The 18197-nt window shown below is 51.0% G+C and overlaps 1 protein-coding gene across 4 annotated transcripts; it reads right to left on the reverse strand.

Annotated features, from left to right (window-relative positions):
- Positions 1-9386: 9386 nt before the first annotated feature.
- On the reverse strand, positions 9387-17598 carry UBE2T (ubiquitin conjugating enzyme E2 T). Of its 4 annotated transcripts, none has more exons than XM_089312091.1 (7): positions 16587-17598; positions 12764-12936; positions 12131-12200; positions 10945-11050; positions 10734-10832; positions 10501-10584; positions 9387-9747 (listed from the first exon to the last, which is right to left on the reverse strand). In XM_089312091.1, exons 2-7 carry the CDS (start codon positions 12870-12872, stop codon positions 9622-9624), a joined length of 594 nt encoding a protein of 197 aa, XP_089168217.1. In that variant the 5' UTR covers positions 12873-12936; positions 16587-17598; the 3' UTR covers positions 9387-9621. The 4 variants fall into 4 exon arrangements, with proteins under 4 accessions (XP_089168217.1, XP_008266804.1, XP_089168218.1 ...); XM_008268582.5 differs by having other exon boundaries at positions 16601-17572; XM_089312092.1 differs by lacking the exons at positions 10945-11050; positions 16587-17598 and having other exon boundaries at positions 10734-10888; positions 12764-12826.
- Positions 17599-18197: the final 599 nt, after the last annotated feature.

Consider the following 18197-nt stretch of genomic DNA (forward strand, 5'->3'; position numbering starts at 1 on the left):
CCGCCCCCCCGCCCCAGCGGTGCAGGCCAGTGCCTCAGGTGCTCTGGTCGGCGTGGGGGAGAGAAAGAGGCGGGAGTCGACACCAGTGAACGCAAGTCTCTTCACAGTGCCTGTGTGGAGTGTCCAGGGAAGCCATAAACCCAAGGTCAGAAAGGGCAGTGGGGCTGGGCTCCGTGGCACCGGAAGCCAGAGGGCCATTCTGGACTTGAAGCGGCTCCGGGCTCCGACTGGCGGGAACCTGCGCCACTGCGCCACGGCCGTCCCACTGCTCTCCGGAGCTTGTTAGGGCTGCCTGCGTTCCGTCGCACCCGCCTGCGCCCTCCTACCTGCGTAGTGTAGCAAGCTTTGGATGGGGCTCATCTTTGAATAAGGAAAGACATTAACGTGGTTCAAATAACACATCAGTGGCAGTCCCCTCCCCTGCCTGGACCTGTTTGCTCACTTCCCAAAGTTACCACTTCCACTAGTCTCTTTTACTTTCTTCTTCCTCTTCCTCTTCCTCTTCTTCTCCCCCTCCCTCCCCCTTCTCTTCCTCCTCTCCTCCATCTGAAAGACAGGGTGACGGACAGAGGGGCAGAGACAGACAGAGATCGTCCGTCCGCTGGTTCACTCCCCAGATGGCCACAGTGGATGGGCTGAGTCAGGCTGAAGCGGAGAGCCTGGAACTCCATCCAGGTCTCCCGCACGGGTGACAGGGCCCAGGCACTTGGGCCGTCCTCTGCTGCCCTTCCCAGGCACAGTAATGGGATACTAGTGTGGCAGATGGTAGCTGAACCTGCCGGATGAAACACCGGCCCCTTTTTCGCATTTTCATATAGCCCAAGGATATTTCCATGTCTGTGAAGAAAGCTCGCTCGCTCGCTCGCTCGCTGTCTCCCACTCTCTCTCTCTCACAGCAGCTCGTATCATTATGTGGATGTGTCTTAATTTTATCTCACCATTCCTTCTGATTGAGCTTTGGTTGCTTAATCTTTTGCCCTTACAAGTGACCCTACCAGTAACCTTGGATGGATGTCATTCAGCACATGTATATCTCTAAGATAAATTCCCGGAAGTGGAATTTCTGGGTCAAAGGAATATAATTTTGTGATTGATTTTTCAAGTCTTGCTGCTGCTGCTTTTCTAAGATTTATGTGAAAGCCAGAGTGACAGGGAAAGACAGAGACCTTCCGTCTGCTGGTTCACTTCTTGAACGGCCAGGCTGGGGCTGAGCCAGGCCAGAGCCAGGAACCAGGAACCAGGAACTCCATCTGGGTCTCCCATATGAGTGGCAGGGTCTTGAGTACTTGAGCCGTCTTCTGCTGCCTTCCCAGGTGCATTAGCAGAGAGAGCTGGACTGGAAGCAGCTGGGACTCCAGCCCACACTCGCGTGCTCTGCTGGTGCCACAGGCCGCAGCCCAACTCGCTGTGCCCGGCCCCCGGCCCCCTGGCTGCTTCTGCCGACTCCTCGCCTGTGGCTATGATGCGCGACTTCTGCTTGCTCGGACCTCACTGGTCCCAGTGCTTTCTCAGGTCCTCTCTATGCATCCTGGACCAATCGCCTCGTTTTCTGTTGGTAATGCCCAGGGCAGCGTCCTGAGAGATTGAGAGAATCTGAGCGGCCCAGCTGTTTTCTCTACGCTAGGCCAGATTGTAGGCCAGTGGTTGACTAACGGGCTGACCACACTTAGACCCACTAACTGCAGTGTGTGCATGGCTGTGCTTCTGTGGGGTCATTTCGGACAAAGAGTGACCACTCCAGGCTTCCCCTTGAGCGAAGGCTGTGGGTAGGGCTCCTTCTCTCAGAATGGACACTACGGAGGCATAGCGAGAAAGTTCCAAGACAGCGGGGACCACGTGGCTCATTCCCCGCTCTCACTTCAGTCCTCTAAGCACCGGCCCTGGCCCAAAGAGGTGCTTGATTACTTTCTGTCGAAGAAAACAAAGAGAATTAAGAAATTTACCTGAGTATATCCGTGAAGAATCTGTTTCCCAACCTAATGGGGCTATTCGGCCAGGAGATGTAAATCAGGTAGAGACAAAACCATTCCTGTCCCCAAGAGCTGCCACTGTGTCACCCTGTGATAGTACAGTGAGACCTGAGGGACCATCGGTTCCCTGGTGCTCTCTGTACTGACCCCTGCGCTGGCCCCCACAGCAGTGGAAATCCCACCATCGTAGGTGCTCATTCCTCCGGGGTAGGCATAGCCCACTGTCTCGGCCACCTGTTGCTTTTGCCTGTCCGGTGGTCACTTCTGTTCTTCTGAAGACATCTGTCTGGCTTTCCTTAGGGCAGCCCCCCTGGGCCACCTGCTGCACGTGGTTCAGGTGCGGCTGGCCCCACACAGGCTCCGCGGGATGGGAATATGAGCCAGTCCAAATGAGCTTCCCTTCTCCCCTGGCCACTGTGCTCGGTCCAGGGACGGGGCTCGTACCCCAGGCCCTGCGGTGGGACTTGACCTGGGAACTTTGCTGGAGCTGAGAGGGGAGCACTGGAATGTCTACACTACAAGGGTGTAGCGAGGCCAGTGTGTGTGTTGTCGCCTTGGAAAGCAGCGAACACTGATGGCAATGAGTTGAGCGCCTGTACCTGGGCTGGAGTACAGCTTGTGAACCGTAACCGCCTACTCACTTGAGACTTGCATTCCTGTCACTTATGTGGAGGAGAACCTGGACGGGCGTCCTTAGTAGCCCCCTCTGCACCACCTCCCGCCCGTGGCCCAGGGGCAAACCCACCGTCCTCTTAACAACAGTTGGGGTGAAAGAGGGCAGTTATTAAAGGGGAGTGGGGGGACAGGCAAGGAAGATTGTCAGACAGATACCCAGACAGATACCGGCTGGGGGCAGTGGGCCTGCGGGCGAAGCTCCTTTGGGGGGGGGGGGGGGCAAAAGAACACTGGGGGAGGGGGAGGGGGAGGGGTGGGAAGGGAAGGCAGGAGGTAACCAGGCCGGCTGTGCAGGCTTCCTCCCTGAACCTGGGGACCATGGGCTCTGTCCACCACCCTTGGACAGAGCAGGGAGCTTCCAAATGAAAGGACAGCCCGGTGTTGGCCCTGAGAGAGACCACACAGGCAGCTAAGCCGCTGCCTCCTGGTACAGAGGAGTAGGCCGATGGAGAGCAGCTCGTCCAGGATCCCACAGCTGCTCTTGGGGAACCGGCGTGACAGGTGTACAGACATTAGAATAGAACCCGTACGGTTGATAAATGTGATCAAGATTTACATGAATAGCCAAGAGTCCTTAAGTTTTATTTTTTTTTAATTTTTATTTATATAGATGAGAGGCAGAGTTACAGACAGTGAGAGGGAGAGAGACAAGAGAGAGAGGTCTTCCATCTGCTGGTTCACTCCCCAAATGGCCACAATGACCAGAGCTATGCCAATCCAAAGCCAGGAGCCAGGAGCTTCTTCAGGGTCTCCCATGTGGGTGCAGGGGCCCAAGGACTTGGGCCATCCTCCACTGCTTTCCCAGCCATTAGCAGAGAGCTGGATGGGAAGAGGAGCAGCCGGGACTTCAACAGGCACCCATATGGGATGCCAGCACTACAGGCAGAGGATTAACCTACTGTGCCACAGCGCCAGCCCCTAGTTTTATTATTTTTAAAAAATATTTATTTATTTGAAAGAGTAACAGAGAGAGAGAAGGGAAAATAGAGATCTTCCATCTGCTGGGTCACTCCCCAGACAGCTGCAACACCAGGGCTGGGCAGGCTGAAGGCAGGAGTCCGGAACTCCATCCCGGTCTCCTTTATGGATGGCAAAGGCCCAAATATTTGGGCCACCTTCTGTGCTTTTCCAGCCGCATTAGCAAAGAAGTAGATCAAAAGTGGAGCAGCTGGGACTCACACCGGTGCTCCTATAGGGGGTGTTGGCACCGCAGCCGGCGACGTAACCCATGGCGTCACAACACTGGCCCTGTAAGTTTTCTTGACAATTTCTCTGAGTCTCAGTTCCGTCATCAGTAAAATCTGAGTGGTTATACATGAACACTGAAGGTTACTGGAAAGATTTTCAAATTTCTCGTATAAAGACTTTAGCTTGATGCCTAGCAGTAACTCCCAGGTCAAGAGAACCTGGAGACTAAGGTCTCAGCCCTAGCGGAGGTTGCCTCTGATGGAGCTTGGGGGTTAGGAACCCTCGGACACATCCTTGTTTGAAGCAGTTTCCGGTCGGCATGGTGGCATGGTAGGTTAAGCCTCTGCCTACGACTCAACTTGGCTGATCCACTTCTGATCCAGCTCCCTGCTAATGCACCTGGGGAAGTAGCAGAGGATGGCCCAAGAGCTTGGGTGCCAGCACCCACATGGGAGACCCAGAAGAGGCTCCAGGCTCCTGGCTTCAGCCTGGCCCGGCCCTGGCCGTTGTGACCATCTGGTTACCAGCAGATGGAAGGTCTCTGGCCCTGGTGGTCTCCCTCTCTGTAACCCTTTCAAATAAAATAAATAAATCTTAAAAAAATAAAAAGATGGAAGGCAGGGGACACAGTCTGGTCGGATGTGGGATGGGGGGAGGTGAACTGTCGCTCCCCCTCTTCGTGGAGGAGCAACACTAAGCCCTGCCTAGGCTTCATATCCGAGTCACGGCACCATTATGTCGCTCCCCCTCTTCGTGGAGGAACGACACAGGACCCTGCGCTGTTCTTTCGTCTGCTCGGCCCTCCCCGGGATTGCTGCTGGTTCTTCCCGGGTTGGCTACTATCCCTTCCACCTCCGTGGAAGGGCAGTTCCCCCTGGCCGCATTCCCCACTTCCGCAGGGGAGCGGCACACCGCCGGCCGGTTCTCTGGGGGGCTGCACAGGTGTTCCTTCAGCTAGATGTTCCCCATAGATGTTCCTGGTGCATGCCGTCTCTCTCCTCCTTTATAGTCCTCCTCCGCCAATCCCAACTCGGCTGCCCACACGCCGAGTACGCTGCTCTCCTCCAATCAGGAGCAAGTCCTACAGTTTATTAGTTGAACTGGAGGCAGCTGTGCGGAAGCTGTTTACTTCTCTCCCAGCGCCATATTGTGGGAGAGCAGATGCATAGAATAAGTCCTAATTCGAGTAACGGATTGCTCCCCACAGTGAACAAGGAAAATGAGCACGTGGAGAGGAAACCCCTGGAGGGGGGACAGGATGGAGGTGGGGGGGCAGACTCCGGGTAACCTGACATCCCCGATATAAACCGAGTGGGAGGAGGGCTGTGCACGCTCTGGGGACCGAGGCAGGAGGCAGGAGCATCGTGCCAGGAAGCAAGCACAAAGTGGAACGTGGTGTTTCTCCGCAGGGCACGGCTGTGTCCATCGCCCCAGCCTCTCTCCAGCTCCTCCCGCAGCCGTGTGGAGTCTGGACTGCACGCTGCCCTGCAGCCGGCCATCCTGGGGAGCAGGTTCTGGAACCACAGCCCCACACCCCTCCCGGTCCTCCCTCCCTCAGGCTGCCCCAACCTAAACAAGGCAACCTGGCAAGGCGGGGCTGCGCTGATGGAAAAACACACACTTGGCTGGAAACGCAGCTTTATTTGTGTGTGTTGAATTCCCGCAGCAGCCAGAGGATAAATAGCTGGTCCCAGCCTGAGCGCAGAGCCTACCCGCTAGGTGGGTGGTAAAATCTGTTCTTATTTAGATAGCTTTTGGGGGCGAGGTGGAGAGGGGGATGGGGAGCGGCAGGAGAGGGGTCTTGGAACCTGCAATGTTTAGATGATCCATCATGGATGTCATCTCTCCTCTTTAATTAGGGGTGTGGCATGGAGACAACACTCAGCTTGCACGTCCTAGGGATGGCGCAGATGGGCAAGCAGGCCGAGGGCAGGGCAGCTCCTTGGGGCCCACCGCCCGGTGGACCCGTCTCCTGCCCCAGGCCCCCGCTGAGGGCTCCCTGTTCGCTCTGCCCAGCTTCAAGGCATCCCTTCATTCAACCCTCAAGCTCCACCCTTCTCCCCACTTGACAGAAGAAAAACTGAAACAAAGACTGAGCAGAAGCTAAGCTCGCACGGTTGGAGGCAGCGCCACTGAGGCTGGAAGCAGCGGCCCCGCTTTTACCCCTTTCCCATCCTCCCCAGGCCTGGACAGGGGCCTCAGCGTTCCTCAGCCGTGTGCACGGCATCCCCACTCCCTGGCCCAGGTCCTGTATGTGTGTGAAGGCAGAGAGCTGGATGGATGACTTCTAGTAACTTGTGGCTCTGGAGGGAGTGTCTTCCAGCCACCATGCCCCCATCACAGTTTCAGCCGGGTGCAAGTACTGTGAGAAAGCAGGTGTTGTAATGGGCTGGAGAGTGAGGCTCTAGGGCTCCCTTAGATGGGAGAGACAGGGGCTTCTGGGACAACTGAGACCATCACTGGGAATGCAGGGGACAGAGGCACTAGCACATGGGAAAGTCCTGAGCAGGCAGGGGCTGTGTCCAAGGGATGGAATGCAGGAAGCGTGGCCAGTACGTGTAAAGGTCAAGGGGACTCGGGGACGGACAAAGCAAGCAGGGGCCAGACGGCGCGGCATCTTACGGATCAGAAGACACTGGATTGCTGTTCCCACTGCAAAAGCAAGCCGCTAGGAGGGCCTTAGGAAGGGAAGCCAAATCTGACTGGCAGTGATCAAAAGATGATTGTTGCTGCTGTGAGGAACACGGACTGGCAAGGGTCAAGGACGGAGGCGAGAAAAATAGGTGGCAGTCTGTGCTGCAGAACAGGTGAGGTGACGGGGCGTGGCCTCATGCTGGGAGGCGGGAGTAGCTGGTAGAGCTGACTGGACCTGGTGACAGGTTCCATGTGAAGGGGGTTTGTCCTTAGGTGATTTTCTATAATTTTCTCTAAGTGCACCTGTCATTTCACATCTGTGTGCAGCCCAAACCAACCAGCACGTGCCATGTCCCTGGCCAGTGGCTGCTTTCAGGGTGGCCCTGTCCCAGCACCTGTGTTCCAGAGTGAAGCCCCTCAGCCTGCTGGGACCGCTGCTGGCAGTCACCGTAAGAGGGAAGAAAGTTCAGGACTGAAACGCCCGTGAAGCGGATACCACGGCGGCAGGGAAGAGCGCGAGACCTTGAGGATCCTGCTGAGCCTCTGAACCCAGCACCCAGAGCCTGCCCGACGCCCAGACGTCCCGTCTCACGGGCAGTGAACTTCCTCCATCTCGCCAGTCGGATGGACTTTACTCACCCTGAGTGTATCCGCTAGCCGGCTTTCAGTCCTATCTAGAAACCCTGGTTCTGACTAAGCATCCCCAAGTATGAGACAAGCTTGGAACAAACAATTCCTGAGCTTTAAGAGAAAGATATGGGGCCGGCGCTGTGGCTCACTTGGTTAATCCTCTGCCTGCGGCGCCAGCATCCCATAGGGGTGCCGGGTTCTAGTCCTGGTTGCTCCTCTTCCAGTCCAGCTCTCTGCTGTGGCCCGGGAGTGCAGTGGAGGATGGCCCAAGTGCTTGGGCCCTGCACCCGCATGGGAGACCAGGAGGAAGCACCTGGCTCCTGGCTTTGGATTGGTGCAGTGCCAGCCATAGCGGCCATTTAGGGGGTGAACCAGTGGAAGGAAGACCTTTCTTTCTGTCTCTCTCTGTCTATAACTCTGTCAAAAAAAAAAAAAAAAAAAAAAAGTAACTGAGAAGTGGGTCCAAGAATTCTACAGTATATATACGTATATATGTGTATATATATATATATATATATATTTTTTTTTTTAAAGATTTGAGAAGTAGAGCTACAGAGAGAAGGAAAGATGGAGAGAGAGAAGTCTTCCATCTGCCGGTTCATTCCCCAGATGGCTACAACGGCCAGAACTGGGCCAATCCGAAGTCAGGAGCCAGGAGTTGCTTCTTCCAGGTCTCCCATGCAGGTGCAGGGGCCCAAGCACTTGGGATTGGAAGTCAAGCAGCTGGGACACAAACTGGTGCCCATATAGGATGCCAACACCATAGGCGGAAGCTTAGCCCACTGCGCCCCAGTGCCGGCCCCAGGAATTTGTCATCACCTGGTCATCACAGGTTATATAATTCACATCTCTCATCACCAAACATGCTGTATAGCAGAAGGCTCCTCAGAGAAGGGCGCGAAGAAATTCACAGGTAATGAATGGAAACCGCCGGGTCAGAGCGCACTGCACAGGCGTGGTGTCTCATAAATCATCATCGCTCCACTGGGGAATGGACGGGGCATGCTGGTCCTTTCTCTGCCTAGGCGGTTCCAATATTTACCTTCCTCAGAATGCAACCTCGTCCCTCTCCAATGGATCACCACTCAAATCTGTGAAAATACGTGGCACCTAACAGGCGTGCACGCAACGTCTGCTGGGCAGATCAGCTGCACCAGTCACTGACCAGCTGAGTCACAGAGTGTAAGCTGCAGGGCGGGAGTGTTCGGCCGGGCACTCCAGCTTTCCACGCCCCACATGGGAATGCCTGGTTCAACACCTGACTCATTTCCTGCCTATGCAGAACCTCGAGGACAGACTGACTTCCGGTTCCTGGCTTCAGCCTGGCCGGCCTTTGCTGTTGAGGCCATTTGGAGAGTGAACCGATGGAGGATCTGTCTCTCCCTCCTTCTCTGCCTTTCAAATCAATCAATCTTAAAAGAACAATTGTGAGGCTGGCATTGTGTAGTGGGCTAAGCCTCCACCTGCAGTGCTGCCATCCCACGTGGGCGCCAATTCTGGTCCCAGCTGCTCCTCTTCCCATCCAGCTCTCTGCTATGGCTGGGAAAGCAGTGGAAGATGGCCCAAGTCCTTGGGCCCCTGCACCCACGTGGGAGACCTGGAAGAAGCTCTTGGCTTCGGATAGGCCTGGCTCCGGCAGTTCCGGCCATTTGGGGAGTGACCAGCAGATGGAAGACCTTTCTGTCTCTCCCTCTCTCTGTAACTCTACCTCTCAAGTAAATAAATAAAATCTTAAAACAAAAATTAGTGGGACCAGCATTGTTGCATAGTAGTAAATCTACTGCCTGAGATGCCAGCGTTCCATATGGGTGCTGAGTTGTGTCCTGGCTGCGCCTGCTGATCCACCTCCCTTCTAATGGCCTGGGAAAAGCAGCGAAAGATGGCCCAAGTGTTTGGGCCCCTGCCAATCACATGGGAGAACTGGATGAAGCTGTCCCAGCATGGCCATTGCAGACATCTGGGGGGTAAAGCAGTGGATGAAGATCTCTGTCTCCCCTTTCTCTGTAACTCTGACCTTCAAAATAAATAAATAAATCTTTAAAAAAATTTAGCACTTCTTTACCTTATTTCTACATCTTTTTAGCCTTTTAGAAAGCTAGAATCCCTGAAAACCCAGGGGTAACTGAATTGTTTCTAACGGCTGTTTTACACTTCTGTCAGGCATTCAGTGTCCCTAGTGATGGTGCTAAGTTGGCAGAATAAAGACCACAACTCCACACACTTTAATATCCTGACTATACAGCTCTTTGGCCACTTCACTCCAGACACACATTCAAGATAAACACATACTTACTCAACATTAACTGATGATTTATTTTTCATGTTAAAAGGTTTCAAAATATGTATGTACAAGATAAATAAAACTAGACTCACTGTACAGCAACATACATAAACATACAGGGTCTTTTATAGGATACAAAAAATGACGTCACTGAATTAAAAAAAAATTCAAGAGTGGTAGGAAAATGAGACCATGTCAACAAAGACTGTATTAACTATAACTAAGATGGACCCACACAAACCCCTAAACATCAAAGTGAAATTTCTTTTCGGTGCCTCCTAGCTGCGTGGCTTTCCTCTTCTGTGCTGGGTTGTGTACTCTGGCGTCATCGGCCTCTGGCGGATTATCAAGCACGTCTTCCTCTTCCATCTAAGAGCAGATCAGGTAAAGGTCAGGTCCACAAATGTCAGGATGCACAGAACGGGCTGTGCCACAGTTCCAGGTCCTTCTCGGCCGCAACACTGTACACGGCACTGTGGTATCATACTACCTCCAAAAGCATCTTCTCAATTTTTTTGTGTTAAAATATTTTTATTTCTTTAGGATGTGCTCATTTCCATATCCCTGCAATCTGTGTTCGTTAAATGAGGAAATCTCACCAATTTAAGTTGGGGGAGTTTTTCCTTCTCTCAAGAATGGCCCACAAAAAATGTCAAATTAAAAAAATGTATTATTTCCCCCTACCCCCACCCTTCCCCCTATAAAGTCCTTTGTGATAAAGAAGATAACTTAGAAAAAAAATCTGAGTCACTTCCCTTCTATCCCTGCTACCCTAAAAATTAACATACGTTTATACACAAATTATTCATGCATGTATACATTACTACATATAATTTACACATAACTGTAAGTTATTATAATGGATCATTTATGTATATATATATAATTTAACCAGATGCTGCCTGCCCTCTGGTGTCACTGGCAGACGACTGTTAGGAAGAACTTACTACTGGTCACGCTGCCGGGCTATTCTGCTGAGTGACCACGAAGAAGGTTGCAACAGGAGAAGATCAACGGGTCACTCTGGAGTGCAGTACAAACTGGGCCAATCTACTAAACATTCCTTAGAATATACAGACGCATACACACTTAATGAACCAATAAAGGTGGCAAACATCATACCCTCTCTGTTTGTCTTGCATATTTCTCTGTCCACAGCCTGGCATTCTTGAGGAAGACTGGCTTGTTATATTTAAATTCTGAGGACTAAAATGGAATCAAACCAAAGAGTTAATAGAGACAAAATGAGTTGCAGTGGTAGGCCCCAGCTACCACAGCCATCAAAACGTCACACAGCAAGCACTGAGAGTGTAAAGCCAGCAGGACGCCCGCTACGAGGAAACGCAGGTACCTACAATGTCAGCCATCAGCGGGTCATCAGGGTTGGGTTCTGACATGAGCAGCTGAATAGAGGTCAGCACAGTGGCGATGTTGAGGGACGGCCTCCAGGCTCCCTGCACACACAGATACGCAGTTCCTTTTATATTAGGATGTGACGTGCTAATTCGGACTTTACCGATGAAGAAAAGACAAAGACACAGAGTCAACTCCTCACCCGTTACTCACTTTTGGTGGCAATTTGAGAACATCCAGACAAATTCTCCCAGCAGAGTCAATGTTTGGATGATAGATTGGAGTCAGAAATCGGATCTGAGGAGGTTCAAACGGGTACCTTTGAATGCACAGACCAGAGGGTTTTCGTTATAATATTGCTCTGAACACATTTTAAATAGTTTCCTGGTCTCTCACTCACACAAACACTTATGTATGTACATAAATGCTGGTGTTAATATCAAAAAATATCAGGAAGATGGCCTTCAGGGGGCAAATCTCTTCTAATTTCTGAACATTTGCGCATGTATCTCCTATGAATAAGGTCAGTCCCCTATATAACTGCAGTGCTATTACACCCATGAAAAAATTTTAAAATAATTCTTTAATATCACTTACTAATCAAATTTCCTTAACTATCCCCTTCTTCCCCAATTTTTTTATAGTTGGGTTTTCAAACAGACCACATTAAGATTTATACATTGCATTTGGTTATCACATCACTTAGTGAGACACAAGCCTTGGAAAGTTCCTAGTCTATTTCCAGAACTTAGGTATGACATGACCATAAACTACCCTCTCAGAAGGCTCAAGTCAGTCCAGGATCTGACCCGGGGCCAGATATCCATATTTCATCACATATTCAATTCTCCCCTTCCCCATTTTACACAAAGCTACTACTGTGAACTTACTGATCAGAGCCTTGAAGGAGACCTGAATAAAACGGGGCCTCAACACTGAAATGAAAGGATGTGGCTGCTGCCATGGGCCTGGGCACGGAGGGATGGGAGGTGACTGCTGAGTGCGTGTGCAGCTGCAGGCTGGGAGCATCTGCAGATAGATGCTGGTGGTTCAACAATGTGAAAACATCAATGCCACTTAAAAATGGGCAAAATGGTCAATTTTGTTATGCATATTTAACCACAATCTAAAAAGCGGGCAGCTTACACGTGACCTAGTCAATTATTTTAGAAAAGGAAATTGAACTCCAAAAAAGACAAAATAACTTGCAGAAGTCACATGAACTCATGATAAGAACAGGATTAAAATCCAGGTCCTTTAATCCCTACACTTCAATACTCTTATATCATTCTGTTTTATAATAATTATATCTTATACTGTAAGTTGAAAACCGAATTCCTCTCTAACTCTGCCTTTCAAATAGATGATGTTTAAAAATAAATTAAAAATTCACACTAACCTCTCAGGAATGATAACTTCCAGCTTGAAAACACCTTTTTCATAAGGTGTGTTAGATCCACCTAGTATTTCTTAAAGAAGAGAAACAAGAATGAAAAGTTAAGAGAATCAGATGATTTGAACTACCACACTACATGGACCAAATGAGGCCTATGATCCTAAAAGAGAAGTAAGGTCTAAGACAATCATTGTCTCAGGGGCCTTCCCAAGTCTTCAGGCAATGCACCATGGTGATGTAGCCAAAAAGTCGATGGTGTCAGACAAAAGACACACGGAACATCTTTCATGTGAGTTGCAAAATGCTGGCCCCAAGACCAAACAGAACATGCAGCTTTGCCTGTTTGCAGTGTTCCCGTAACTTGTTTCCTGAATGCTTTCACAGACATTTGAGACGGTGATTTTGGGTTAGCAACGCTTTGGAACTACTGCACACTCCTGGCTACAAACAAGCAAAAGATGGCATAAAAAGTCAAGCAGCAAGAAATGGCAAGCAGCCTCCTACAAATGTGAACAAATTAGGGCGGGAAGATGGTGGGGCACTTTCATCTGACAACTACTCCCTCCTCTAGAAGAATCTAGAAAAGCTCCGCTTCAGCACAGTTTTCAGTGGGGCCATGACTCCCCTGATACCTACGAGCTCGCAGATCATCCATCTGGTCCTTTTCTTGCCAGCACGTGATGCCTGGGGGCGGCTCTGTGGCCAACATGTGCAACTCTCTCTTCAGGCGCGAAGCCCTCTGCATGATCCCCAAGTAAACGTGAAACCACACACAGGTCTCCACGCACACGAAGAGCCGGCTGCGTGCACTGGGGGAGAAAAGAGGCAGCCATGAGGCAGTAATAGTGACTGTGGAATCTTCAACACATGGCTTCAATTTAGTAAAGGACAAAAAAGTTTGATAAGAATAGATTCCTCTTATTAATTTCTGTTGTGACAAAGGAGTCCGTTTTCCCCAGTTCCTTTTTACAAGCTTAGCAGCTATTCCAATTTTTAAAATAAAGAATAAAAAATGTAAGAACTTCTACAACCCAAAAATACAACGGGTTTCAAATGCATGCCTGTTTAAACTAAGGAATTATAAATGCACACAGGGCCTGGGTCTGATGCGCCCCACTGTACCCTCAGCGTGCCTGGCACACGATGGGACTTAACAAATCCCAGCTGAGCACCCGCTCGGCAGGGCAGAAGTCAGCACTGACGTTCAGAAGCTGATGCGTGAACGCCTCGGGTTCCCTCCCTGTGCTGGGGATTCCCTATTCTCCCAACTCAGGAGTCCCACTGCACCAGGTATTCCACCTTCCTCGAGTATTTCCAATCCTTCCCGCACCACCAAATATGCTCAGGTCTCTGTCATGTAAAATAAAAACTCACACACACATCTACTCAGCACCCTTCTCAACCCCAGCTCTCCCTCTGGCTATTACCCAAACGATTCCAAGTCATCAGTAAAGTATTACAAATACCACCTTCCAGCTTGCGGCTTGTCTTTCCACTTTGTTCAGTCACACTTTTTTTTTTAAAGATTTTATTTATGTATTATTATTATTATTATTTTGCCACGCAGAGTTAGACAGTGAGAGAGAGAGACAGAGAGAAAGGTCTTCCTTCCCTTGGTTCACTCCCCTAATGGCTGCTACGGCCGGCGCTGCACCGATCCAAAGCCAGGAGCCGGATACTTCCTCCCGGTCTCCCATGCAGGTGCAGGGACCCAAGCACTTGGGCCACCCTCCGCTGCCTTCCCAGGCCACAGCAGAGAGCTGGACTGGAAGAGGAGCAACCGGGACTAGAACCTGGGATGCCGGCGCCACAGGCAGCGGATTAGTCTAGTGAGGCGCTGCGCCAGCCCCAAACTCACACTCTTCCTGTTAATTTGATCAACTAAAATTTTGACATTTGTACTTTTCATGTATCAAATTTCTCATTATCCTGAAATTCAAAGATACTTCCCTACTGGATTATCCTTCAAATTCTTTCTTTTCCCTTGAACAGAATTTGATTTTACTTAAAAAAAAAAAAAAAAAAAAAAGATTATTTTATTTGAAAGGCAAAGTTAGAGAGGGAGAGAGAGAGCTCTTCCATCCACTGGTTCACTCCCCAAATGGCTGCAATGGCCAGAGCTGGGCTAATCGGAAGCCAGGAGCTTCTTCTGGGTCTCCCACGTGGGTGCAGGGACCCAAGCACTTGGACCACCTTCCACTGCTTTCCCAGGTGCATTAGTAGGGAGTTGGATTGGAAATGAGGCAGCTGGGACTTGAACAGGCGCCCATAGGGGATGCCGGCACTGCAGGCGGTGGCTTTACCCACTATTCCACAGGGCTGGCCCCTTGAGTTTACTTTTTAAATGGACACGTCATAATTGTAGATATTCATGGGGTGCAGTGTGGTACGCTGATACATGTATACAACCAGTATCATGTGCACAAATCAAGGTGATCGTCATCTCTAACACGTACCGTTCCCTGAGGTGAGAACATTCACAATCCTCTCTTCTAGCTACTTTGAAATATATTTTGTGTTTTTTAAAAAAGGTTTTATTTGGGACCCAGCGTTGTAGTATAGTGGGTAAAGCTGCCACCTGCAGTGCCAGCATACCCTATGGGCACTGGTGCGTGTCCTGGTTGCTCCGCTTCTGATCCGGCTCCCTGATAATGGCCTGGGAAAAGCCGGGGAAGATGGCTCAGGTCCTTGGGCCCTGCACCCGCGTGGGCGACCAGGAAGAGGCTCCTGGCTTCAGAGCGGCCCAGCTCCGGCCGTTGCGGCCAATTGGGGAGTGAACCAGCGGATGGAAGACCTCTCTCTCTCTCTGCCTCTCCTTCTCTCTCTGTGTAACTCTGACTTTCAAATAAATAAATCTTTTTAAAAAATATGTAACAAGTAAAAAGTCTAAGACGGGCTCTTAACCAAAAAATTTAAGTTTAGGATACCCTAAGGATTGAAATAGTTATTTTCTTTTAATACTTAAACCTGAGAATAAAATCACATATACTTCATGTAGATACAGGAAAGGGTGATGTGTGGTATTATTTCACTGGCTACTCCAATCAATACAAAAAGTATTCATCAAAAATAGTAACTTTTCTGAGATGCACTAGTAAAAAAAAAAGATAGCATTTATTTAATAACTACATAAATGACCTAAAATCTATAATGCTGCACTTTCAGCAACATTAAAGATGTCAAGGGGTCACGGACACTTTCAAACTATTTCAAGTATATATTCAAATATATTTTCAGAGGAAAGATACATGCTACAACACATCCGGTGGTCCAAAAAGACCTCAAGCCACAGACCTACTAGATAGCAAAGACCGTCATACTCTACATCATCAATAAGTCACCTTTTGTTCCATTAGAAAGTTTTTTGAGGGCAAGTTCCTATTTTCCTTCTTTGATTAGGTAAGTGCCTGGCTTAATAACAAACTGTTAATGAATGGTGAGAAATCAGGTGGAGCCTTCACACAAAAGGCCCCATCTGGACACGCAGTCTTGGCATAGTCACATCTCCGGATCTGGTACTCGGCAGGAAAGCTAAATTCCACTGGGTTCGGATGCACTGGTTCTTACTATACTCACTCACAAAGACTTGAACTAACCAAGGGCCAATTAACTTGTAAAAGCTACAGCAAAAACTTTAATTCCTCACATTCTCCGAGTTATTTCTGTTTGGGAAACTAACTATAACCAGATTACCTGGGGAGCAGACGGCGGAGTTAGCCGTGGGAACATCTGCGATAACCACCAACTGGGACGCCTCGTTCGGATCACCGGGAGCGTCCAAAGAACTCTAAACCTGAGCGCCGGCTGAGTCAGGACGCTCTTCTTCAATCAACTTAGCAAAGGCGAATTTTAGTCCGCTGGCTTTCTCTCTCTCTTTTTTAAATCTCGGGGCATGATGCTCCCCCACAACTAAGGTTCTTTCAGAAATAAACAACCGATCCTGTAAGCAAGCTCCCACACGAGAAGAATCAGTAACTCGACTTCCTTCATGTAAATTACTCTTCGGACTTTCTCCAAATGCCACCTCCTGGGGCGGGTTACCAGGTCATCCACCTCGCGGGCTTCTCTGTAAGCCATTGCCGAGAAGGTAAAACCAACAGCCACGGCGGCGTGCCTCGGTACGAGGGAGAGCCGAGCGTCCCTGGCCGCAGCCTCGGGCTTCCGCCACGCTGCCCGTGTCCCCGGTCCTGCCGGACGGCCACCCCGCGCCCGCGTTTCACCGGCCTCGGGCAGCGGCCCCCTCGGGGCGACTCGTGAGGACCGAGCCCCAGCCTCCTCCAGGTCCCCGGTCCCCAGACCTGGAGTTTGTCTGCAAAGTTCCCACGCGCCCACTGCCCCGGAGCCTCAGCCCGACAGCGGCGAAGGAGGAGAGCAAAAGTCCCGCGTGGGCCCCACACAGGACTCCTTCCCGCCACGACCGCTGCGACTCGTTCAGCGAAGCGGGAGCGCGGAGAATTACCTGCAGCGACTCACCTGAACGCGGCAGCGCGACCACTAACCGGATTCTGGCGTCGGCGCGGGAACAGACGGTTGGCGTAGCTCCGCCTCCAGCCAGGCGAGGGCTGTGATTGGTCCGCAGCAAGCCCACGAGCGGAACGCAGCCGCCTATTGGCCAGCGCTCTGAGAGCGCGGCCGCGCACGCTGTATTCGAATGGGAGCGCGCGCCAGCCGCGGGCTGCTCCTTGGGGCCAGGCCCTCAGACCGCGTCTCACGACCGGGGGTGACCCGAGTTCTGCGGGGGCGACTGTGTCGGGGCGAGGTCGGAGCTGGAACTCACCTCACAGGGGAGGAGCAATGAGAGGAACCGGAAAAAACTTAATCTGGAGGAGGGAGCATCTGATTGCTGTCTTCATTCATTTTAAATACTTTTCTCGTGGAAGATGTTTATTGCTCCAGCAGATCAAAGGATGAAAGTTAAAGGGTTGAGCACTTTCTCTCAAGCCTTAAGAACTCTTGGAGCTGGCGTTGTGTTCTAGCAGGTTAAGCCTCCTCCTGCGGCGCCGGCATCGCGTATGGACCCGGCTGCCCCACTGCGTCACAGCAGGCAACCTGGGAAGTACTGAGTTCCGTCATGGTGGAAGAATTCAAGTCCAAATTCAGTAATCATCCGTCAGGAAGAGTGCGTAGGGATCCTTGCCCCGGGCGGAAGTTCGGAAGGCGGATTTTGAAGCCGTCTAGAGCGTGTGGTGTTTCCTGGCCCGGGAGGTACCTCTATCGCTGAGCCAACCTGGACTTCTCAGAGTCAAGCCGCCACCTGCGCGCCTTGGCCGCGCCCTTCAAGTCCCCGCAGCTCGGCTTCCATCCAGCTCCTCCCGCTGACGCACCTGTGCAGGCAGCAGCGGATGGTCCAAGTGCCTGCGCCCCTGCCTCCCGCGGGAGAGACCCCGATGGAGCCCCTGGCTCCTGGCCTCAGGCTGGACAAGCCCTGGCCGTTGCAGCCATGTGGGGAGGAGCCTGTGGAGTGGAACAAGTGAAAGGAAGATCGTTCGCTGTGTCTCTTCCCCTGCCTGTCACTCTGCCTCTTAAATAATAAATAAATAAATAAATAAATAATAAAATAAAAAAAAGGCTCCGGGCTGACTCGGATCTGAGGGACAGCGCTGGAACTTGATAGCTTTGGGGAATACGGTGGGAAGGGAAAGAAAACCAGCCCATCTCCCTTTCTCAGCCCCGTGTGTGGCACAGAGTAGCTCAGCCTTAACTTGCAAACCAGTGCAGCAGTGATTTCCACATTGAGTTAAGTGGAAGCCGCTTCCCCACGACTGGGCAGGCGCGTTCTCAACATCCACACATCCCCTGGGACGCCTTCTACCTGGGGCTCCTCCTCTTAGCTGGAGGGAAGAACCTCTGTGAATCATTGCGAGACACCAGCGATCCTGTCGCTACCCAGCCTAGTTTCCCCTTAGCTGTGGGGCTCTGCCTTGACCGTTGGCATTTCCTCATTGCGGTGAGATCATTCCTGTCACGATGCAGGAGTCACCGCTGATTTCACTCCTCCTGGTTGTGTTTTCAGCCTTTCACTTAGTTTCACTTTTATTTTCACTGTGTTTCTTTATTTCCTTCCTTCTCC

Source organism: Oryctolagus cuniculus, chromosome 13 (genome assembly GCF_051225735.1).
Source record: "Oryctolagus cuniculus isolate XC-2025 breed Fujian yellow rabbit chromosome 13, ASM5122573v1, whole genome shotgun sequence".
In the NCBI taxonomy this organism is placed as follows: domain Eukaryota; kingdom Metazoa; phylum Chordata; class Mammalia; order Lagomorpha; family Leporidae; genus Oryctolagus; species Oryctolagus cuniculus.

What these genes read in the sequence shown, in the direction of transcription:
- UBE2T (XM_089312091.1), bottom strand. Translation starts at nt 12,872, where the DNA reads ATGCAGAGGGCTTCGCGCCTGAAGAGAGAGTTGCACATGTTGGCCACA. An exon ending in GATGGATGATCTGCGAGCTC is followed by an intron (nt 12,201 to 12,763) that starts GTAGGTATCAGG and finishes CTCTTCTTTAAG; the next exon opens with AAATACTAGGTGGATCTAAC. An exon ending in ACCCGCTGATGGCTGACATT is followed by an intron (nt 10,585 to 10,733) that starts GTAGGTACCTGC and finishes ATTCCATTTTAG; the next exon opens with TCCTCAGAATTTAAATATAA.